General features: G+C 45.5%; 1 protein-coding gene across 2 annotated transcripts in view; it reads right to left on the bottom strand.

Annotated features, from left to right (window-relative positions):
- Positions 1-24,481, bottom strand: part of RBMS1 (RNA binding motif single stranded interacting protein 1) — a 190,544-nt gene that overhangs the window by 43,882 nt on the left and 122,181 nt on the right. For both annotated transcript variants that reach the window (XM_004703791.2, XM_004703792.2), the window contains 2 exons: positions 7,274-7,332; positions 1,445-1,536 (listed from right to left, as the gene is read on the bottom strand). In XM_004703791.2, coding sequence (XP_004703848.1) covers positions 1,445-1,536; positions 7,274-7,332 — 151 coding nt within the window. The remainder of the gene's footprint in view (positions 1-1,444; positions 1,537-7,273; positions 7,333-24,481) is intronic.

Below are 24,481 nucleotides of genomic sequence, written 5' to 3'. Positions count from 1 at the left end.
ATCTGTTCAAAAGGAGCCAGGGCCAGCACAGGAATACTTCCCTCTGCCTTTCAAGAAGTCAAGACTATAAAAGTACAGACGTTTTGACGAGTATTCAAATATCAGATTGCTTGATTTTCAGGGGGACAGTATCTTCCCCGGCAATGGAAGTGAAGGGCCACGCGCAGGGAGAAACAATCCGACAATGACGGGAACGTCATTATGCCTGCACTGCAGACACTAGGTCTGAAGATATTGTTCCAGGGTAATCCAGGACGGGACATAAATATGAATTTAGTCAACAGTGACTCCTGGACCAATGATGAGTAGACTATTTACTGGGGAATGATAATGTCTGTCACCGAAAATAAATATTTCAGGGATGCATGCCCCGCTCTTCTCAGAATCTTAATTCTTCTCCATCACAAGATCACGCCGATCAGAAAGCAGCGGTTTGGAGCCTATGATGTGATGTTCCTCCAGTGGTTAAAATGACAGTCTCATCTGAACCAGTGATTTAGATCACATGAGACCAACGGCATGCCATTGCTCTCAGGCATCTACTAATCTTGAAAGAGGGATTAGGCACCTTAAAGTAGCTCATTGTTGACTGTGACATTCTAACACAAGAGAAAGGCAACGACTGATGGGTCCGCTCCATTTGCATTCTGTTAGTGAGTACAGGTGACAACCTTCAGGAAAACGACCACAACACACAAACACTCGAGGGTAAGTGTACCTCTCACATCAATTAATATCCATGTTCCTGGTGCTAAAATGGACTGTTAACCATGAATTGCACAGTCTCATTTTATAACCCTGAAAATTTCAGAAACAGTCGAATCCAGAAGGATTCTCTATCAGTGTTCTTCACCTACCTGTTCAAAGCTCATCAGAAACAAGGCTGAATACAGTCACTCTAGAACTACTAAAGGTTACATGAGTGGTATCTCATAAAGGATCAATGTCTAAGAATGCCAGCCAACTGTATGGAAGAAACAGCATCGATAGCTTGTACCTGCTTTATGAACTATGAGTATTAGCATAGAATGTCCTTTCAAATTGTGACATCTGCACACAATGAGATTTTGAAGTGTGTCTACATTGACTATTAATCCTTGAGCCCTGGAAGTTAAGAAAGATTATTTTTTAAAAAACAGGATGGGAGTTAAAGAAGGAAACACACCTGACTGCCGGGGGCCATCTGGTGCTATTCCTTGAGTCACGTGTGGAGCTACCGGAGTTTCTATGAGTACCCTCCCGCATCCCCAAATTGTCCTTACACATTTAAGGATGAGGGCCACTCTGCCGGCACAGTAGCTGCTGGGGGACCAGTCGGGTCAAGGGATGGGACCAGAATCCTAAAGTAACTTTGGCCAGCTGGGGAGGAGGGTAGCTCACCTCAGGTACCTGGACAGCAGACAGGCCAGGCTGTAAAAGCAATGCTGCACAGCTCAAGACTCACCTTTGCCATCTGAGCTTGAACCCCACTGGCCTTCAGGGCAGACACAGCTTTCTGGGCAGCTGCAGGGCTATCGAAGTCGACAAAGCCGTAACCTGAAATGCAAAACACACTTAGTTTTTTTGTAAGCTAGATTGTATGACTGCTGTCACAGAATGAAAACCCTACAGTCCCAAGAGGTCCAGGCTCTAACAGCCACAGGGCAGGGGCTTCCTCAAGCCTTTACCCGCTGTCTCCATACGCTTCCAGAAACCACCCTCCACAATGATGATGGGAGGGGAGAGAGAAAACAGCCACAGCAACAGCTTCTTCTGATTCAAGAGGTCGTCCAAGGTGTCCTGTCAAACAATAGAACTCGCTGCTATCTAGTCCATTCTGATTCCAAGTGACCCCATAGGGCAGGGTAGAACTGCCCCTGGAGGTTCTGAGACTAACTCTTTATGGAAGTAGGAAGCATCAGCTTTCTCTGGCAGAGCAGCTGATGGTTTTGAACTGCTGACCTTCTGGTTAGCAGCTCAACACATAACCCACTATGTCACCAGATCTCCTTTAAGTGTCCTGTAATTACTGAAAATTTACGTCTAGGTTATCAATAAAGGCAAAATAAAAAAAAAAGATTCAATCAAGTTCAGATAACTAGCACTTTGAATGGAAGAGCTTTCTTACTGATGAAACAAAATATTACATTAGTTTTGTAGACTACTTTTCAAGTAAATTAAATAAGTACAATGATTAAAAATTCAAAGTATATAATGATCTCAGCGTTAATGGTTGATTGAAAATTTCCTATCTGTCCACCCAAGACAGGTGGATAATCATTCTTCAAAACAAAATGGGGAGGAATAAGCCTACAGACATGGAACACATCAATTCATCCCCTAAAATATTAAAAACTAAACAACTTCCTAAGAAAGACCCTGATTCTAAGTGATTTACAAACTTTGAACAAGTGAGTCATGTTTCCCCGGCCGCGATGAATTGAAATCAAGAAATGAGGGGGGAAAATGAGGTGGGGGCGGGGGGCTACCCTAGGAGTGCTATACTTACAGTTGAATGGCAACTAATAACAAGTTACCCCCGCCGCCCCCCCACACACACACACATTACACAGAGAACAGGATTTATGGAGTCGAAGCAGAAACCACTTCACGAACCTCAGTAGGCTCATGGGTACCACGGATTACGACAGAACAATCCGTGATATTTCATTGTGATAACCCTTCAAGGTACTGAGATAAGATTAAATCATATTCAGCACACTTTAAAAATATTGGAGTACCAGGCAAAATGTTAACACGCTTTTTTCCTCAGAACTCAAACCAATGATAAAATTAATTTTAAAGCAGCAAGACTATTTTACAAAAGGCAGGCCCTGGTCGGGGCAGCAGAGAAGAGGGGCTAGCCCCTTACTGGCTCATAGGGAACAGGAAGAAACAGCCAGGCACACAGTGTGGATGTGGTGGCACCGGGTAGACAAAGACACATACCAAAATGCCCAAAACGGAGCTCCGAAGGAGCCCCACCGACACAGAGTGTGGTGGTGACAGCACCAAAAATATTGCCTAAGAGAACCAAGTAGATAAGGAGAGGGAGCAGAGCACAGATCACCAAAGAGAGACTTCAGGAGACATGCATGCCACCGCTGACACTGGATTGAAATGAGGTTTAATGGGATTGAACCAGGGAAGCAATAGGCAGGTTGAGGAGGGCAGAGAAGAGGGCTGGTCCCAGGGAAAGCAGGATGGTGCTCAAGCATCAGGCAAAAAGTCAGTGTTATTTGGAAACTTCTGAAAGCTAGCATGCCACACTCTTTGGGAACACATGCAGCCACACGCACACTCATTCATGCTCATACGTATTTGAGTGCCCAACATAATTTCAGCGGGACACAAAGGAACACTTGGCTAAAATAATGATTCATAATTAATCCAGCCAAACGCCTACGGATGGAGGTATGTTTCCCTCACAGCTTTTTCGACCATCAATAAGGTGCAGTAAGTAGGGTGCCCTTGAACTTCCTACTCTCCCCTTTTTAAAAAAATCATTGGGGGCTCTGACAACTCTTACCACAAGCCATACATCCATCGTGTAAAGCACATTTGTACATATGTTGCCATTATCATTTTCTAAACATTTGCTTTCTACTTGAGCCCTTGGTATCAGGTCCTCATTTTTTTCCCTCCCCCTCCCTCTCTCATGGACCCTTGATAATTTATAAATTATTATTATTTTTTCATGTCTTACACTGACCGATGTCTCCCTTCATCCACTTTTCTGTTGTCTGTTCCCCCGGGAGGTGGTTAGATGTAGGTCATTGTGATCAGTTTCCCCTTCCTCCCCCCCCTCCCCGCCCCTCCTGGTATCACTACTCTCATTATTGGTCCTGAGGGCTTATCTGTCCTGGATTCCCTGTGTTTCCAGCTCTTATCTGTACCCGTGTACATACTCTGGTCTAGCCAGATTTGTAAGGTAGAATTGGGGTCATGATAGTGGTTGGTGGGGGGGAGAAAGCATTAAAGAACTAGAGGAAAGTTGTATGTTTCATCAGTGCTATAATGCACCCTGACTGGCTTGTCTCTTCCTTGTGACCCTTCTGTAAGGGGATCCCCAAGTGTCTACAGATGGGTTTTGGGTCTCCACTCTGCACTCCCCCTCATTCACATTGATATAATTTTTGGCTCCGGGTCCTTGATGCTGATACCGGAGAACTTTCTACCTTTTTATTAGCAACCAAGCAGGTAAGTGCTCACAGCACTTGGGGACTCCAGGTAGAACCTTAGGAAAGGTATTTTTGTAGTGCCTGAAATTTCCCACTCCTAACTTTATTTTCCCTTTGATCTGATTTACTGTCATCCATTGTGTGTGTGTGTGTGTGTGTGTGTGGGTGGGTGAGCACGCACGCACATGCATGCACACACTTCAGAGTCAATCCCTCGTGAGCTTCCTTGTCATAAATGGTCATATGAAAGGACATCAAAAGGGAACTGCTACAAAACCAATAAAATCTGTACTAAACAAAAACAGGACAAACTGGAAGCTACTGTTTCTCAAGGTAACATCCATCCAGGTCCACACACTTCTGACAGCCATGTTCCCATGTCTCTCACCCTTCCCCGAAGAACTCTATGCTGTGCAGTTCGCACCAGGCCTGGGGAACATCTGGCTGCGGGTCGTACAAGGCCTGTAAATCATGAATACCAGCTAACATCACACGCCTCACCAACGAGAGAACCGATTCCAGCCATCAAAGTAGGGGTGAGTTAATTAACTGGCTGACCAGACGTAGCAGAGGTTAATTTTTAAGTTGATAATGATGTTATAAATATGTGCAATGGCCCCCGGCAGAGAATAGGTTCCCTGTCCTTGATTTTACATGGTGTAAAAGCAGTAGCTTTGTCATCCGTGAGGGTCTCCGATGGTGTTCCCTTTCAATGCTCGTTGAGTTTGGGGACAATAAGGAGGGACAAGGCCAGGGCTATGGAGTGGGCATAATAAGGCTTCCCGATGGAATTCCTGGAGGGCAGCCTGTGCATTGCCGTGATGGAAACAATTCTTCAGTGCTTTTGCTGCACAGTTTTGAATTTTCTTCAAACGTCTTCCTAGTCAGCCCCCGCGGTTCTCCTTGTGTTCCAACTTCCTCACTCCCTAGCAGCTGTCAATTCTGACTCACGGCGTGGCCCTGCTGTTTCCCAGGAAAGGTGCAGAACGCCAGGCCTTTCTTCGACGGCACTGCTGGATAGGTCTGAACCACCAGCCTCTATGCCAGTGGGCAATCAGAGACCACCTGTGTGTGATCCCGGCGTGGGGGAGGGGGTGTCCTCACTAAGCTCAGTGTTACTTCTTCTCTCATACTACAATGATGCTTCCTTATCTGAGTCCTCCCGTCCTCACTTCCAGACTCCATCACCCACCAGTTATCTGCCGACAGGGTTAGTTAGCTATGTGAGGTCCAGAGCCTGAAGAGTTTCTACCTGTCCCCATACCCCACCTCACTCCGACACAGTCGTAGGAGACTCATCGTTGAGGGAAGGCCTCTGAGAAACCTATCTGAAAGCAGCTCAGGACGGTTCCTGCCCTTATTCTATCTCTGGCCCTGGCCCAACTGTTTCCCACCTGGGTAACTCTGTTTAATACAAGAGGTTTCAGAAAGTCAGTGGAAAAACGATGGAATCTCCTCACAAACTTTTTGAAGCCCACTCCCCACCCCGCCCCTGCCATGTGCCGCGGGGTTGGTAGGATGGCACTATGTGGACATCTGGGACACTCCGTGGCATTGCGGCTGCTGAGGACTGGGTACTCGTGGGCCAGGAGTGCACAGTCGTGGCTGTCCATTCAAGGGGATGCAGAATTCAACCAGGAGACGTCAGGGTCCTCCCCCTCACCTAACACTGCTTTTAACCTACTGCACTGCTGTGCAAAAGATTTCATTTGGTGGGTGGAGGTTGTCGGGGAACAGGAGGAAGGGCAAGCTAAGACTGGGACCCTTTGTCGACCATGATCTCGCTCCTGATTTAAAACTGATGTTTGAGATCATGTCTTATTTTATGCCGACAAGAGTTCATTTTTCTTTACAGATCCTAAAGATTTTCTGGTGTCCCGTACTCCCAGACCATGTATAAATTCATTAAGGTGACTATTTTTGGCAACTCATGGCCTGCATTTGAGCCCACAGCTTGACTCTTAATGTATTTAAAATACTGAAGCACCACTCCACATAAAGCATGGCTCTATTCACCATCCCCAGCCTAAACCGCCTCTCTGTGCCATGTTGATTAAACACCGGCTTAGATATTTGCCACAATCACGCCTTTACATTTGGGCACTTTGAAGAAATACAATGGGCCACTTCAATTCCAGATTAAAGGAAATGGCTGGCTTCTAAGGAGAGGCCCTACCAGGGCATTCACTTATGTTCTCTGCCTTTTTTCAGTGTGCTAAGTCACACCATTGCCACTGCTTAAAAACAAATCCCCCAAACGGTGGGCTAATTAATGAGGAGATTTGGCTTCTCTGCCTGTTCCTGTCAACCTTATTTCAATTCACAGGGTCGGTAGCTAGACTCAGAGTCAGCTGTCTTCATCCTTCCCTTTTCCTCGAAATCACGTGGCTATTGTTAAGATGCTGGATCATTAAAAGTCAGAACTACACAGCGTCGGCGCGGCCCTGTGGACGCCTCCTCTCCCACTTCACGGAGCGGGATGAGCTCATCCCAATGACACGGAAAACTCAAGGTCAGTGCATCAAATTAATGCGGCAGCAGATTTCAAAGGGACTTCTGACCTCCCCTGCCTGCTACAATGTGGCTGGTGAAAATGGGTTCTCTCTTCCCCACTGCCCTTATTATCAACAGGCATTCCTCAGAGAACAATTGGGAGTATTGAAACATGTAATTAAGTACTGCTTAAAACTACTCTATTCTAATTAATAGAGCCAATTTGCACAATACGTAATCTTTTCAGTTCTTCGGACGAGGCCACTGGTCTTCGGGAAGCGGCAGCACCCATCTCCTCGGGCTCAGGGAAGGAGAGCTATTCTTCTAGCTCCTCTCCTTTGAAAGGCCAAGGCGACATGCCAACCAGTACTTTGCGTGCGAACCCACTGGCGTCAAGTCTGGAATTCTGGCAAACCAGTTAACTGCTGCTGAATTTCCAGCCAAAACTCAACTGAGACCAACGTAACCTACATGCTGACATTGAGCAAGGCGCAAACTGGATGACGGGGAAGATTTGGTTTTGAGTAAAGTGGATGTCTCATTCTGAAACCAAAGATCAGGTTCAATTGTCTTTTAAAAAAAAGTTGTGACTTAGCAAATCGCTGGCCAGTATCACCTACCTTTGCATTTGTTTGTGGTCTTATCCAGAATTGCCTTCGTTGAAACTATTTTTCCATACCTAAAAAAGATTTAAAAAATTAAGAAACCCTTATTAATGCTCAGATTTACAGAACACACACACTTGTCAAATATCTGCAAACTTTAAAGTGCAAAATTGTTCTTAATTAAGGGGCAAGAAATGAGATTCTAAACTTAAAATTAAACTTAAAAAAAAGAATGGTTAAAGGCTCCCACTTGAATCTTATTAGTTTGATACTTTGAAGAATCATGTACCCACCTGACAAATCTTGGGGCAAATATATGAAATGTAAGCCCTAAAAAAAAGGTTTTCTACTCTCACGATGTCTGTGGTTGTGCACAAAGTCACACTCAAGGCGACTGCTATGAAAGGAGCAAAAGGTAAACCGTACATTCCTGGAGAACCCATCTGGTTCTGCACATCGTGCTCCGTGGCTCTGGACCATTCTACAAGGGCATGCATGCATATACGGTATGTACGCGCATGGCACACATACATGTTTAACATACTAATGGTGTATTTAAAACAAGTCGTTTTTTATAGGTCATTTACAGTAAATCATCTTGGGAACTGTTCATAAATACATTTATGAATACCTCTTGCATTAATTCACTGGTAACAACAATACCATCAAACTTACACCTGTTCAAGGAATGGACAATCAAGGAGCCAGACAATTACCCAGGGATTCACCATTAATTTGGAGGGCTTGTATGACAGAAGTGTTTAAATTCTTGAATGCACAGAAGTTGGGGCAAGGAAGGACAAGAGGTCACAACAGAATGGAGTGTACTCCTCCTGAAAAATGAAGTGACTGTCTAACTTAGAGACATGTCACTAAACCCACACCTGCTCATAGTGACCAGACCGTCATTAAAAACCTTGCTATGTAGATGCCTTCTAAAAATTGGGGGAAAGCCGTTCGGAGAGAAAATTGCTTTTTCTTCTTTTTAAAATCAAAGATATTGGGAAAGGTGCACAACTTCCTATGTCTGAGACTCAGATTCCCTCACATTCATACACGGCAAATCCCACTGCAGGTCAGACACTGGACCGTGAAGCCTGCGGGCGGCGCTTCTGACCCACCCGACGCTCTGTGGGAAAACAGTGAAGCTCTGTCCTCTCCTGGACTCCATAAGTAGTACTAGTGGCAAAGTAGGTGACACCACTGGCTGCTACCTGTAAGGTCAACAGTTCAAAACCACTAGGCACTCGTGGGAGAAAGATGAAGCTTTCTATTCCCGTAAAGAGCTACAGCCTCAGAAATCCAAAAGCGGAAGTTCTACTCCGTCCTGTAGAATCACGGAGTTGCCATCATAACGGACTCGATGGCAGCGAGTTCTTTGACGGCATGGTAGTGGGTGTACACTAACTTTACAGTCCCTGGGCACCAATAGTTATGGTTGGTGGTTTGAACCCATCCAGGGGTGTCACAGAAGAAAAGGATGTCACAGAAGAAATGGCAATTTGCTTCCAAGTCACAACCAAGGACATACCATAGAACAAGCATACTTTGTGACATAATGAGTCAGAACTGACTCATGGCAACATTTTAAACATATATCTTAATTGATACATTTTCAGGTGTTCTCTAAGAACTTTTTCACAATCGATATTGAGGACAAATAAACAACTCTTAGTTTTCCTAAAGAGGACGACCTTATCAGGCAAGGTAGAAGCACTCCCAAGGGATTCTGAGGACACAGATCTTTATTGGAGCAGACAGTCACCTCTTTTTCCCATGGCACAGCTGGTGAGTTTGATCCACCAACCTGGTGGTTAGCACTCTACTGGACCACAGGCTTTATCACTTTTCAACGAGGGAACTCGAGCCTCAGATGTGAAAAATGTTTTCCCAAAAGGCTTTCTCTCAATTTTCAGAAGACAAGTACAGATAGAGGACCTCTCTATGCACTAAGCACTGAAAACGTTTGAAATATATTTATCTAGAAGCAGGGTTTTCTCTCTTCACCCTGTGTAATCAGGTAATCAAAAGATTACTAACTAGGTATGAAAATAAAAATAATTTAAGGTTCAAATAACAGTTACATCTGAGAGGCATAATAGGCTGCACAAACCCCTCCAGCCCCTGCAGAGGTTCTGTGTGTCTGTAACAACACTAACACACACAGGCCACTAAGCTCAGAACTCTTACATGGAAATGTGTAGGCCAGGACAAAGAACAGTGACTGCAAGGCTACCTTTGAGCAGCCCTTTTCCCTGCCTGGATTAGATGCTTCACGTTTTAACCTGTGTTCTCTCATCTGCACGAATTTCAGATGAAATCATTTTAGTTTGCACCCCTGCCTCAAGGTTTTCAAAAAATAAGGAAGAGAATTGGTAGGGCTCCCATTTTAGAGAAGGTGGTTGGGAATCACAGAAATTAAAGGCATTTTGCCTGAGGTCAGGAAGTTCAGGGCTAACCCCTAGAGCAGAAAGGAAATTTAGAAGAAGGTCAGAGGCTGTTAGGAGCTAATGGTGAGTCGAGCTCCATAAAGATGTGGAGAGAAATACAAGCTGAGATGGAAAAGAGGCAAGGCTGTGGGCGGCACTGACGCTCAAACCTCCTCGTTTCACTTCTCCCCATCTCTGTGCTACCTGGGACATTCCCAGGGAGCCCAGTGCCTCCTTTCTTCTCCCAATGTCCTATCAAACGTATAGTTTTGGTTTGAGGTTGAAAGATTGATAGAGAGACAGAAAGAGAGAGTCAGAGAACAAGTATTTGAGAGGTATCATTTTCACTTTCCATTGTGGTTCCCCCATGGTTGGAAAGACCCTTGTCTTCCCAAAAGCAGTCAGTCAATGGTGCTGCTGCACACTGGCCGTCTGTAAATGAGCCGGCCAGGGAGCTGCTCATGAGGAGTTATCTGAGGGGTGATGAAGGTTTCCCTTCCCTTAAATTACTTCTCTTAGGGGTGCCTGCTCTGCCATGCCACACATGACACAATGACTCCCACTGAAATACAGACCTCCGAACAGAAAGTCACACTTCCAGGTCCTCGCTAACTAAGGGGGTCAGTGAGGGACTCAATCCAATATGATGGGGGCAGAGTACAGAACAAGTCGGTTCGGACGGCATGGGGAAAGGCCGGAAAAGATTCAGACCTAGAATTGGAGGAAACAGTAAAACTGCACCTCAAGGAACAGGAGAAGGGGGTACAGGGTTCAGAACCACATTTAATAATGTTGCTCTGGGTTGATTTTACATCTCATTAAAGTTTCGTCCAATTCTGTTGTAGATTCTCCAAACCCACATGATACAATGGGAAAAGTTCATAAGGCAATCAGCGCTCCACCTCCCCTTGCTCCTATGTGCAGCTTAATTTGTGTTTCACAAAACCATCATTTAGGGACTAGATCATCCGATGGACTGGGAAAAATTCGCCTGCTGGCAGCTTCCACACTCTAAGAACTCAAAGTAGAAACTCGCTCAGAAGAGCCAGACACAGAATTGGTGTGTGTGTGTGTGTGTGTGTGTGTGTGTGTGTGTGTGTGTGTGTTGGGGGGGTGGGGGCGGCATGAATGTGAAGAATTCGGGGGTTTAATCCAGATCCAATTGAACAATGTTCAGACTAGAGATCTAGCTACCCAGAAAATAATATTCTTTTCTAAAAGCAGATAATCCACTCCAGAAGAAGCTTTGACAGTAGAAGGATTAAAGGGTAATTAAGAGATGTGATTAGAGAAGAATTAGACTTTCAAAAGAAAACGATAGTGCAGAAAAGGTCACATTTAGCCCACTGGTCCAAGTGAACTTGGCTTGTAAAAGCTGTTACTCAGATTCACCCAGCCTTTTACTGAGAATCTTCTGAAATGCTCTCTGTGCATGCTGCAGCCTTCCCCATTTCTCCCCCATGTCCCTGCACACCCCTTTTTTCCTTTGCTACAATATAAAACTTAAGTGTATGTTAATTTGTGTTCAGTAAATAAAATGTCATTCCCCGCCCCCCATCAGCCAGTCCCTCCTAAAGTCTACCTTTTTGTTTATTTAATGTTACAAGGTGGCGATGAGTCAAAATCAACTTGACAGCAGTTGAGCTGAGTTTAGACTATAGGTGTGTGGCCCAGTGGGTTACGCACTGGGATCCTAAATGCAAGGAGTTCAACCCCACTCACCACTCCTGAGGAGAAAGATGAGGCTGTTTGCTCTGTAAAGATCCAGTCCTAGAAAGCCTAAGGAGCCGCCCTACTATATAGAGTGGCGGGCTACGAGTTGGAATTGACACAATGGGAGTGGATTGGTGGTGTTGGCCTTAGTAAATTATTAAAGAAATACAAGGGGATACTATTGTAATGAGAAGAAACAGCAAAGTGGGTTGGAAAAAACTGAAATCGCAGATCTGAATACCTAGCACATGAGATGCTCATCTTTATGAGCTTTGTGCAAGATGTGCATGCACACAGGAGCCCACACACCACATTCCTCCGAGAGGCAAGGGACTTGAGCTTTTGAACTTTCCTAGTTAGGCGCTCAGGCTCTCTCCAACCACCGCCAACAGAGGGTGATAATGGCTGATAAGTTCTGTTAATACTGGCCACTCCGGTTGTAAATTCATTTATGTCACCATGGGGTCACCTGCAGTATCTGATTAGTTTGGAAAAGGTCTGTAAACATCATTAAATGAATGAGTTGAAAGCACTGCTTGGAACTGTCCGCTCAGAACGTCCACTATGAAAGACAACTTTTATAGGTTGAAGGCAGGGCCAAATGCCACTCATGAATATGGAATGATTGTTTGGGGTTTGTTCAAGCAGCTGAGCTGCCTCCGAAGAACAGAGGTTCATGGGCTCTGGGGGAGGTGTTGTGCCCACAAATGACAGCAATCAGCAGAGAGGAGAAACGGGGCACTGAAAATGAGAAAGAGGAGAACATAACCCCAAACTTCCCCGTGAATGGCTCTACAGGATTAGCATCAACACCGAGGGACCTGTGATGTGGTGAGCTTCCCCAGGGGGCAATAAAAGTATGTTTATTTATACAGTTCTGATTATGCCTATAGGAGCCCTGGCGGCGGGGAGCTGCAAACTGCAAGGTCAGCAGTTCAAACCAGCAGCTGCTCCACAGGAGAAAAATGAGGCTTTCTTTTACAGTCATGGAAACCCACAGAGGCAGTTCTACTACTCTGTCCTTTAGGGTCATGGGAGAAAAATGAGGCTTTCTACTCCCATAGGCAGTCTTAGAAAACTAGCGGGGGCAGCTTTGACCCTGTTCTATGGGGTCACTCCGAGTTGGACGTGACTCAATGGCAGTGAGTTTGGTTTGGGAGTTCTGGGTGGGGCAGGGGAAGAGCCTGCTGGTGGGGAGGGCTCTGACTTAGGCTGCTCACCACCAAGTCAGCACTTTGAAACCACCAGCCACTCTGAGGCAGAGCCGAGGTTTCAGTCTCAGGAGCCCACATGGGACATCCCATCCTGTCCGTAGGGCCCCTTTGAGTCACATCGAGTCCATGGCAGTGAGTTTGCTGTTCTGGTGGAGGATGATAAAAATGAGAGTGCGCACAGCGCAACACTGTGTGGAGAGTCATGGAAGGTAAGCCTGCAAACGGGGCTTTTGAGTTCTTGGAAAAGAAGTTAGGGAACAGTATGCAGACGGAGGTTTTGCAAGTGCAGAACTAAAGTATGAAAGCAACATTTTGGTGAGATTAAGAAAACCTGCCAGGATTAGTAGAGAGAGAGAGAGAGAGAGAGAGAGAGAGACGCTGCATTTTATTTATTTTTTTGCTCTTCGTTCTCAAGCAGCAAAGTCTTGTTGAAGAAATTAATATGGAGGCACAACTCGCAAGGCTCTAGAGGGCAGGAGAGAATTAAGACAAAGGGTCTCTTGCCTGCTCAGCTGACACCTGGGAAACACAGCCCCTGGTATCTGGTGCTGGGAAGCCATCGGCTTGTCTCAGCTGATTTTGAGAAGGCAGAGAAAAGGACGTAGCCTGATCACTTCACTGGTCGACCTCACCAGGAAGCATCCTAACTCAGGCCACACAGACCAGAGAGCTTGCGGTTCAGAGATGGGTTTACCACAACCTCTGGTGGTCCCCCCCTCCACTCAGCACAATTCCCTTACCGTGTGATCAGAGGAGGGTTATGCCACGGAAACTGCAGGGAGATGCACTTTTTTCAATGGAAAAGATATGCACCGAGCTACTGGAATCTTTCATAACGCTAAGGAAGCACAACCTTTGAGACGACATGTACAACTGGCAGCTCACACCCAGATTTGGGGATGACTAACTTTTTCTCGGGAATGTGGACCCATTTCTGCTAAGCTGGGCTTTTCAACGTTCCTGGGTGAGACTGACTACCAAACCCCAAACTCCACTGCCACTGAGCTGATTCCACCTCTTGGCAACCCCGGAAGAGCAGAGAAGGTCTAAAATTTTACGGAAGCCTACTGCTTCCTCTTTCCCCCGAGGAACGGCTGGTGAGTTAGCAGTCCAGTGCTTAACCCACTGTTCTACCAGGTCACCTAACAGAAGTTGGCCAATCAATCATAAATGCTAGATAATCGTAACCATTGAGGCTGTCTATCGATTGCATGTGTGGGTAGAACTAAATAATTCGTAGAGAATGAATATTAAAAACCGACTCATTTAAAAAAATAGCAAAAGATGCATTTTTGCCCTAAACTATGAAAAGCTGATAACCTCTTCTAAATATAAGGCGCACTAGAAAGCATTTGATTTATTACAGAAATTTGCTAGTACAGTCTAGCATCAAGTCCATTATGCTCCTCAATCAAGGTAAGGCAGCATTACACTATTTTATGGTCTTTTAAGAGCACACAGAATAGAGGGCCATTTCCATTATCTTATGACAGTATCTTTGCCACAAGTCACCATACTGCCGCACTTAGAGATGCAGTCACAGATGGCCACACCCTAACTAATGCTCCTAAGAACTAATATGTCACGGGAAAATAAATGGATGCTGAAAACAGAACCAGAATTTTCCAAGTAAAATGCAGATTATCTATCCTAAACCTGAATCCCTACAAGTAACCAATACTGAGTAATGTCTAGATTTTAAAACAAAGGCAATTTGACTATAGAAAGTGCTTTTGTTTCTAAATTGAATTTATGAACTAACAAAGATCGAAGATTTCTTAAATTCTCTTCCTCCCCATCAAAACCTGCATTTCCTTTCCTTGGATCAGCTTGCCTTCATGTTTATGTGGTACTTCAGTGCACCTAAGAAGAGGGGAAAGACGATATCCAGAAACAAGACAGTTTGCAACCAGAGAGATCCATCTTCAAATGCTTATTCTGCAAAAACCAGCTGTGAGACTGTGGTCTAACCGCCTGGCCTCAGCCCACCCCTCTGTGAAGTGGGTATGACACTGACTGTCACAGGATGGTTGTGAGGGTTAAGGGGCCAGTCCCGTGATTGACTCCTAATAGGTCTTCTATTCCTAGTAAACATTATCCTTTCCTGCCACTGCTAATCATTGTCCTTTGCCACTGCTAACTAGACCACCCTCTACTCTTCACATCAAGGTGGTCCTAGAATGTAAAATCCTGACCCAACAGAGACGTTTTTAAAAATTGCTACTTCTTAGCACAGTTCTTTGCACATTGTAATCATGCAATATTCAGCTCAAATGAATAAAAAATAAACATGCAACTTGTCCTCTTGAATGTGAGGAGTTAGGGGAGGTTGGCAGTGGTCGGGAGAGGGAAACACTAGGTTTTGCCTTGGAAAACTGACAAGGCCTTGTAGCTGATCCCAATTTAGCTTGTGCAAACACTCAGAGGAAGCAAGCTAATTTAGGAGTCGAATGTGGAATTAAAAAATCTGTACTGAAAAGACTACCGAAGGTTGGGAGTCGGGAGGGCATAACAGTCTAGAAGGATTTTGTTCACAGATTTCGACGATCACCAATTTTGTTCTGTTTGTTTTAAAATAAATTAAAGTTGGTGGCCAACCAACACACACCGACACCCCAAGCCCCCCAACTGCCAGGCTGTGGAAACATTAAACGACTGCTTCATTCAGAACAAGCACCATGAGGCAGAAGAGTGAAAGCACACCTGTTCTGAGGCCCAGCACAGTCTTCGGACATGATTAGAATAGCGTGTGCAAGAGGCCTGGGCAGTTCTCTAGGTTCTGACCCAAGCTAAAAAAGGCAGGTGTTGAAGCGGATGCCGCTCAGACGGAACCTTCGCGCTGACTTTGATCCAACACACGGCACCAGTGTATTATGTTCCAAATATTACTTTCCTATTCTAAAGTAATAAAGCCTGGCTGCCCTACGACCTTGAGAGAAAAGTCTGAATAACAGATCGGAAAAGAACCTGGTTCCCATCTTCCTCACTCCAGCTCCCAGAAATTTGGCCATCTAATACATTTCATAGGAGGAAAAGACCCACACATGGGCTGTGTAGGCAGGAGAATGCCATTGCAGTCAGCGCAGGTGATTTAGCTCCAAGGTCACACTGGTGGCAATGGTTACCACTCTGGGAGCAGATCCGATGTTAATCGATAAACAAGGCTCCTGCACTCATCTCCTTCCTCATTTGCCCCTGAAGAAGAACCCAAACTCACTGCTATCGAGTCTATTACGACTCACAGGGATCCTACAGGACAGGGCAGACCTGTCCTGGTGGGTCTCTGAGACTGTTTAACTCTTTACAGGCTAAAGAGCCTCATCTTTCTCCGGCAAAACCACTGGCGGTTTCAAACTGCTTCCCCTGGGGTTAGCAGCACAGTGGCCTAACTACCGTGTCCCAGTGCTTCTTTGGCCCCCGAATTAAGACTGCCTTTATACACTGCAGAAAAAAGGGCAGCCACTATTTCAAGGGAGGAATGGTAGCTTCAAAAATTTGGACTCTCAAAACTTAAAAATGTCAAAACTTAAAAAAACAAAAATTATCCTTCCATAAGAGAATGTGTACCTGCAGAGAACAATTTGTTTTTTAGGTACTGGTTGCACACCATCCACACATAAAGCTGAACCAGTGCTGCTTGCAGAAGATGCTCTTCTGACTCAACTTTGCAGGCGAGGGGAGCTGTGCATGAGATCAAGTGCTTCTACTCACATGGTCTCGCCCAGTAAGCACTGTCCAGTCTTGAGAGCCTCAAGGCATCTGGCCCTCAAGGGAAAAGTGCCACTGGACACACAAATGCTATTTGGGTTCTTTAGAAGGGGGAAGGCAGGGCCCTAAGTTTTAGAAACCACAGGTAATTAGGGCTAAATAAAGGTAATGTGAAGCAAAATACCAGCTTGAATTAGTCAACGGAAGATTAGAGAAGCATGCGGCACAAACAAGTGACCAGTCAAGGCCCCAACAGCAGGGCGTGCATGTCTAATTTCCGTTTTTTCCATTGTGGGGGGACCCGAAGGCGAAGCCAGGACTGTTTGGGGGTGATACCAGTGTGCCTTGATGTGAGCTAAATAAAAATCACCGTTTTCTGTGGACTCCAAGAGGAAGTCAGAAAAGATGAACTTTCTCCTGGATGAGGGAGCAATTAAACAAGTAACCAACCTAAAGACTACTTGCCAGCCGTTAAGGCTCAGAGGGTGGAAAGTCTCTAGTGAAACGCCACAGGACCCTGCTCTTGGTCAGTGATAGTGATATACATACATACACACATATACAGACATATATGCACATACACATATGTGTGTAGTAAATAATGGCACCCTTATCAAACATATAAATGTCCCACGGCTAGAAGGCACGGTTAATGGAGAATGTAAACACTTGAAAATTATTTCAACAGGCTGGAATGGCTACTTGGTCCAACACAACATTAACAAAGAGATACTAGTCTTGCATCTAGGTCCCAAGAGCAAGAAATACATTGCATGAAGTCGGGGAATAACCTGGGTTATTCATAAAAACACCTGCCCCCCAATAATGCACAGGCTTATGATCTCTGAAGAGCTAAAAAGAACTTATGCTGCATGGTGAAAACAATACGGCACGGATCACAGAAAGAATCTGGGGCTGGTGGCCCTTTTTGGGTTTATCCCCCCCCCACACACATGCTGGCTCCAGCTTGTCCCGATCTCCTGGCAAGGGCTTGCATCTGCCCTCTTCATTTTAATTTTCTAACATTTAGATGTCACGTCATGGGGCCACTCAGAGTCAGCCTGCCAGGCAGGTAAAGGTGTCCTCCAGCAGTGTTTCTTCTCTGACCTTCCGGCTGAGCGCGGTGCTGCCTCTGCATGATGCCAATGGCAGCCCTCGCTGCCACACCGCCACGCTGTTTACTCGTCTGCGGCCCCCACTGAATGGGAGCCCTTGTGCTCAAGGCACCAGCTGAGTGCCTGGCAAAGGAAGGAGAGTAAATGCGTAACAATAGCCTATTTTCCTTGCCTGCATACTTCCTACGCACACACGGCTGTCTTACACACCTCCTTTCACGGAGCCTTCTGAATCAGAGGGGGTCACCAGGACAAAGGTAGTGAGACACCGCCTACGAGGAGCCAGCAGTGGACGGCCTCACGGAGGCGTGTGTGGAAAAGAAAAGACTTCACTAAGGAGGGCCTTTCTAAAAAGGGAAGCAGAGAACCTGTTGTCACCGGAAGTGGAACAAAAAGAAATCCGGGAAGAGGTGACCCCCAGCGGGTCAGTGGTAGCGGAAGGGCCACTAGGGTTAGTTAAAAAGCCAGCCCCAAAGCTTTCCTGAAATTCTGTCCTTCCACCTTGCAGGTTTTAAAGTGCCCTTGCTTTATTCAGCACATAGTGGTAGAAGATGGGGGTCGTTTCCATTTGTGTCTTTTTTGGCAAGATGAAAATTTAACTAGATGAGGGAGCTTCGGAAAGTGGGGGGGGGGGGATGACATCAAAAGACAATGGGATTGTACCACAAACTCTCTGAAGCCCCTTATATACTGGGATCCTTCACTCCACTTGGCCGTGTGCTTAATTTTATTGGTCCTTAAAAGTTAAAATAAAGAACAAACAAACCTGGGGCGCTAACTAAAGTAGGATAAACTAGGATGGGTTGGTGGACAAGGGTTGGTCATCCTGCTGTGAAAAGGGAGGTGGACAGGGTAAGAGCTGATCCAGATGATAAGAATCATCATGGCGATTACAGGGATCTGCACATAACCTCCTCCCTGGTGGATGGGCAACAGAAAAGTGGGTGAAGGGAGACGTCGGATAGTGTTAAGACATGAAAAAATACTAACTGATAAAATTATCAAGGGTTCATGAGGCAGAGGTGAGCGGGGAGGGAGGGGGAAAATGAGGAGCTGATGCCAGGGGCTCAAGTGGAGAGGAAATGTTTTGAGAATGATGAGGGTAATGAATGTACAAATGTGCTTTATACAATTGATGTATGTATGGACTGTGATAAGAGTTGTATGAGCCCCCAATGAAATGATTTTTTTAAAAAAATCATCACTGCATGTGCAGAATCATTTTATGTAAAATAAGGTAAAAAACAAAACAAACCACCTCACACCACTTCTTTCCAAGCACCAGGCCTGCAAGGGTGCAGTTTGTTCTAATTTCAAGTTACACCCTGAGGCAAAAAAAACAGCCCACCCAAATTCTGTAAAATTATGCATAAACTGGGTATGCTCTGAACAAAAATCCAAACACAAATAAGGGGAAAACACAGACGATGGGTGAGCGTCCCTCCTCCCTCTCCTCCTCTTCAGGATTCAGCGGTAGTGAGCATCAGTATCAGCACTGATGTCTCCTGAAACTCCCCAGAACGCTCCTGCTGATTTAACAGAATGGAACCTTCTGCTCATTGCTTCCTGCTTCCTTGCCTGCTTTGTTCAGAGTGCACATAGTCTTACCTGCTGAGGCGGGCAGGGTGAAATGGGTCGGGTATATAAATGCAGCATCTTGTAAGGGCTCCTAAGAGGCTGCAAGGAGAAACTCCCCACTGAGGACCTAGAGATACTAGACTAGCTGAAAACACAGTCAAAGGCGTCCTCAGTTTCACGATAGAATCCAGTGCCTGCCCCCCCCACCAGGTCTCAGTCACACACAGCTCTTTTCAGAAAATGCAAAGCACTTAACATTTTTGTCACTGGCATTAAGATGGTGTGTGTGTATTGACACACATCTATAACCTGACACATATATTTTACACACACACACACACACACACACACACACACACACACACGACAACTCAAATTCAAACAACAAAAGAAATAAAAACAAGGCCTTTTGCTGTAAAGCTGATTCGAACCTGGCCTCACGGTGACCCGTATGCTAAAAAGAAGCTCTCTGCTGGGTTTTCCTGCCTGTCATCTCTACAGAAGTAGACCACCAGGCCATTCTTACACTGTGGCACTGGGTGGGTCTGAACTGTCAAAACATTTACACCATAGAGGAACCTGGTTAATTGACTCTTTGCCCCAATCCCACTTCTGGGTAGTGAGCGGCAGGCCATGCAAAGGCTAGGTCAGCTTTCTTTGAGCTAGAGTTAATAGTGCAAAGCAAGGATACATGACTATCTCCCCAGTGCACACGTGATAAATACACATCACATACAATCTATACTAGGAGTCTAATAATAATAATTCCCACTCTCTTGTAAGGGACACGGTATCAGTTTTGGCATTCAGGTAAAATGAAAAGCAAATTCTTAAATAGAAATTAAGTAACCGTTCTCACTGCTGAGCTGCTCAGAGCTCAGCTTTTCTAAATATTTGTTTTCCTTTTACTTAGGTGGGCCCCAGCCAGCCAGCCAGCCAGAGACCCTGGGTACGCCTGTGCTTGCTCCGGGCCATGCTCCAGAGGGAGGTGATAATGGCCCTCTTAACACCCAAGCTTACTCTGGACACACTAATTGTTCCAGACCCCGCCTGCTTCCTTTGACAAATCCCCTAACTCGGAAAGCAAACCTCAGCTTTAGGGTGCAGCTCCTTCCTAGGATCCATTCCAGCCCTCCCCGCGCTGTGCACCTCCCTGTTTGTCCAAGGGGCAGCACAAGACTGAGGGCAGGAGGAGGGCATGTGTGGTAAGCAGGACTAGTCCAGTCAATAAAAACGAGCTTTTCCTGCTAGGGCCCGGGGCACACATACAAGCATCGAAGAATCACAGAGAAGTTCAAGTGGAAAATCCAAGAACTAATCGTAATCCAGCCTTTCTGAAACTGACAAATACCTCAGAGAAACGAAACCCAGAAACATTTAAACAGTGGCCTACATGGTAAACCTTGAAGAACAGAGGTTAAAGTGCATTCGTTTTAAATCAGAGAAAGAACATGGGGGCAGGGGGCAGGTTGGCTGGACTGACTCTATTATGATGTCTAATACGATGCCGGTCGGTCGTTTGTAAGGGCTTTGGACAAGGATGCTTATTCTGAGAACTCATCTATAGACAGAGATGTGTGCTTTTCAAGGAGGAACCATGCCATTACTTTTGAGAAAGCATTTATCTGCAGTTCCTGACGGTTTTTTTGTCTTTGTTTTTTCTCGGCCATGGCCATGAAAGAGGCCTGGCAGTGCAGCGATGGGGAGTCGGGCTGTTAAGGGCAAGGTGGGCAGTTGCAAATCACCAGCCCCTCTGTGGGAGAAAAGGCGAAGTGTTCTGTTCCCCCAGAGGGACAGTCCTGGAAACTCAGAGGCAGTTCTCCGCCACAGTACTGAGTATGGTCTGGTCACGACACTGCATGCATAAGGTTGGCAGTCCTGGGAACCCAATTTTGAATAACAGGTGAAAAGGTAGGATCCCCCACATTAATTATCAAGTTGATTCTGACTCAGAGTGGCCCTGTGGGGCAGAGTAGGACTGTGCATGTGAGTTTCCGAAGTGGTAACTCTTTACTGGGGTGGAGCCTCCTCTTGCAGTGAGAGCGGCTGGTGCCCAATGTGCCACTCACTGAAGGCATCGTCTTGGCACAGCACCGAGAGGGTTTGAATTCCTGGGAACTCCGTTTTGGAGAAAAGATAGTGAGGCGACACATCACCTAGCAAGTGTCATCAACACGATTGTTTTTGAACAAGCAAATGAACTGAAGAACGAGAAACTCGTCTTTCTAGTGGGCTTCTGCCCACCAGAACAGATGAGGAGTCCAGGCAAAAACCCGGCGACCAGCGGTGGCAGGCACTCACCTTCTATGATGATAGCCTGTTCAAGGCACTGCACATCTGCTGTTTTATAAAAGCTGCCACATGTAAGTCTCACTCTGGACAGGATGTACGATTCGTTGTACTTGACAGAGGAAGGAAACTAATGCGGACAGTGTGAGTGACTCATCTTTCTACTGCACTGCAGTAGTCAGAAATCAGAAGAAAATCAGGCTGGGGTATGTTTAGTCACGCGCTAGGCTATGTCTGAGTCAGGCGTCTCCTGAAGCAGGAGTGGCCACTTCCAGCAACAGTGGGTGTTGAGGAAACTGAGTAGTAAAGGGGAAGGAAGAGGTCACTAGCAGAGGCAAGGCTGGACTTGTTTCATGAAGAATGTTCCAACCCAACTACCATTCCAACTCAGAGCAGTCCTGGACACAAGGTTGTCAAGGCTTTGCAAATCTTTAGATAGCCTCGTCTTTCTGTACCTGAGTGGCTGGTGGGTTTGAATCCCCAACCTCCCTGCCCTTAGTAGTCCAATGCTTATCTGACAGTACCCGAATAATGGAACATAGTCACTTTCGTTAGAAAGGTGAAACGAAAATGCTTAACCCCCTAATCAATCATTTCAGGCTTAGCTTAGCACACAAGTTTTAAATGTACATAAATAAACCTAGAGACCTGAGATAATTGGGGATGGGGGTGGGGGATCTCCTAAACTATGGTATTTGAGTTGAATACTTTCTAATACATAAAACTTTATCTTGAAATGAAAAAAATATTCTTATCCCACAGCATGTCATAAAAAGCCTTCAACTAATCAAATAACAAAATAACTAAGATTGATGGGCTACTTGAATACATATATTTAAATCTTTGCTGAAAAGAGAGCTAAGAATGTGGTACAACATAGAGAGGACAAAATATGAAAATATCAGAGACATAACCAGACACCTACCTGGAGGGAATGGTTGTTGGGCTTGGGGAATCAGGACCATAGTTCAGAGGGCACTAACATCAATTGGCATAACACAGTTCACGCAGAGACAATATGGTATATCCTACTCTGTTGAGTAGCCACTGGGGTCTTAAAAGCTTGTGAGTGGCCATCTAAGGTGAAAATATTGGTCTTTTCCTGTCCAGACAACAGGAGAATAACGAAAATTTAAGATACATGAAACAATTAGTCCAGTGGATTAAAGGGCCACACAAATTGTGAGTCTCACAACCCAGAGACCAGAGGTATTAGATGGTGCCTGGTGACCACTTTTCAACTGGTCTGAAAAGGATCCCATTAGATGGTCCTGGATAGAAAAGGAAAAATATGTAAAACACAACTCAAAATCACGAAACCAGACTACCTGGTTGGATAGGGATTGGAGATATCCTTAAGAGCATAGCTTTTAGTCACCCATTTGGTCTAAAGCTGAACGCAATCCCATGGTTCAATTTTTAGCCAAATAATAGACAGGTCTATAAGGAAGGGTAGCACTAGTGAGATATGCATAACTTGGGATAGTCAACCATTTGAGACCAAGGGAGCACTGTATGCCCACGGATAAAGTTCAGAAAGATTAGGAGAGGGATGGAGGTGGGAGACACGGGAGAAAGTGGAATACATGGTGTTTCAAGGAAGGGAAGGCAATGAAGGAGATGAAGCAAACTATGTATGACTATTGAATACAAAACTAATGATGTGCTCTGTAAGCTCCCTCATATTTATTTGATTACCAATTTAAAAGACCAAATTAAAAACACAGAGGTGAAACCTGATTTACAGTCCTTTAAAGCTCTACTCAAAATATAGGGGAGGGAGGAGAGAAGGTTGCAGAACACTATCTAAGAGTGCTAAGGGTTAAATTCTGTTCCCCTCAGTATGTGTTGTAAGTCTTCACCTCCAAACCTGGGGTTATAATCCCATTTGGGGATTTGTCTTTACAACGTTAATGCGGCAGAATTAGTGTAGGGCGCATCTTGAGCCAGGCAAGTAAGAGGAGCAGAGAGGGCCCAGCCACAGAAAGACTACTCAAGGGCAGACGCTCAGAAGAGACCAGGTCCTGGACTCCAGAGCTGATGAGGAGAAAATCCTCCCCTGAGGTCGGTGTCCTGAATTCAGGTTTCTAGCCTCCTAAATTGTGAGAAAATAAATGTGTCTGTTACAGTGGTGGTACTTCTGTCACAGTAATGCTAGATAACAAAGACAAGGTGCAACCAATTCATCCATTGGCTGAGCTTCTCTTACTGTCAAAACGGGCAGCAAATGTGAGAAACGAGAGCCACAGGAAGGCAACCTCCCATAAACCCAGCCCAAACCAATCGGGGAGACCCTCTAGAATGGAAGAGAACTGCCCTGTGGGTTGCTGACACTTTACTCCTTTACAGGAGTAGAAAGTCTCATCAGAGCCACTGTGCTTCTGAACTGCTAGCCAAGTAGTTAGCAGCCTAACACGTAAGCACTACGCCACCAGAGCTCCTTTTCCACATTAATGTGCAAGAGCTAATAGAAGCCATAGATGTTTCTTGTTCTTACTAAACAAAACAGAAGGGAAGTGCAAATGGTTCTGGGTTTCTTTTCATCTGTTCCTCTCAAGTTCAGAAAGCACGGAACAGATCTTCATAAACTCTGTGCTAATTGGACTTGCAATCATGATGTAACTGTGTTCCATGTAGCCGTGCCAATTAAAAACTTCCCAGCCGAGATGGACTCCTTCCCCCAGGATCTTCATTATGTGCTTCTAAAACTACAAGTAGGGCTAACTGTTCTTGGTTCCCTTTTGTTTCTAGGGCACATCCACAGACTCCTTCCCACATGATTCGCTCTGCCAGGGATTCCGTGCATTTGCAAGTATTTACTACGTCTAATGGGCTGCAGAGCTGGCAAAGAGGGCCCATCCTTCATTAAGATGTGATCCAGGTGGCCACAGAGTGCGACGTGCTTTGGCATTGATAAGTTCATTCGAACCTCGGGTTAACCAGCTGCCCATGCCATTTCCTCCTGCTAGTTCACTTGGGAACAGCTCACGTCAGAGTATTAAAACCCAACTATCTTTCTCTTACCGGAAAGGACTCCCCCGAACTATCCAATGCTCAAAGACAACAACAAACAGAAAGCTCCCTGGAGCAACACGGGGATAAGGATCTCTCCTACCCCTTTGGTGGGAGTAAACAGCTCACACTTAGAGGGTAATTGGACAATTCAGACAAAAGTCT

The sequence above is a fragment of the Echinops telfairi genome, unplaced genomic scaffold (assembly GCF_000313985.2).
Source record: "Echinops telfairi isolate 266 unplaced genomic scaffold, ASM31398v2 ScPeMD7_4;HRSCAF=17, whole genome shotgun sequence".
NCBI lineage: Eukaryota > Metazoa > Chordata > Mammalia > Afrosoricida > Tenrecidae > Echinops > Echinops telfairi.
Note: the sequence above shows the minus strand (reverse complement) of the source record. Positions and strands in the feature narration are given on the sequence as shown.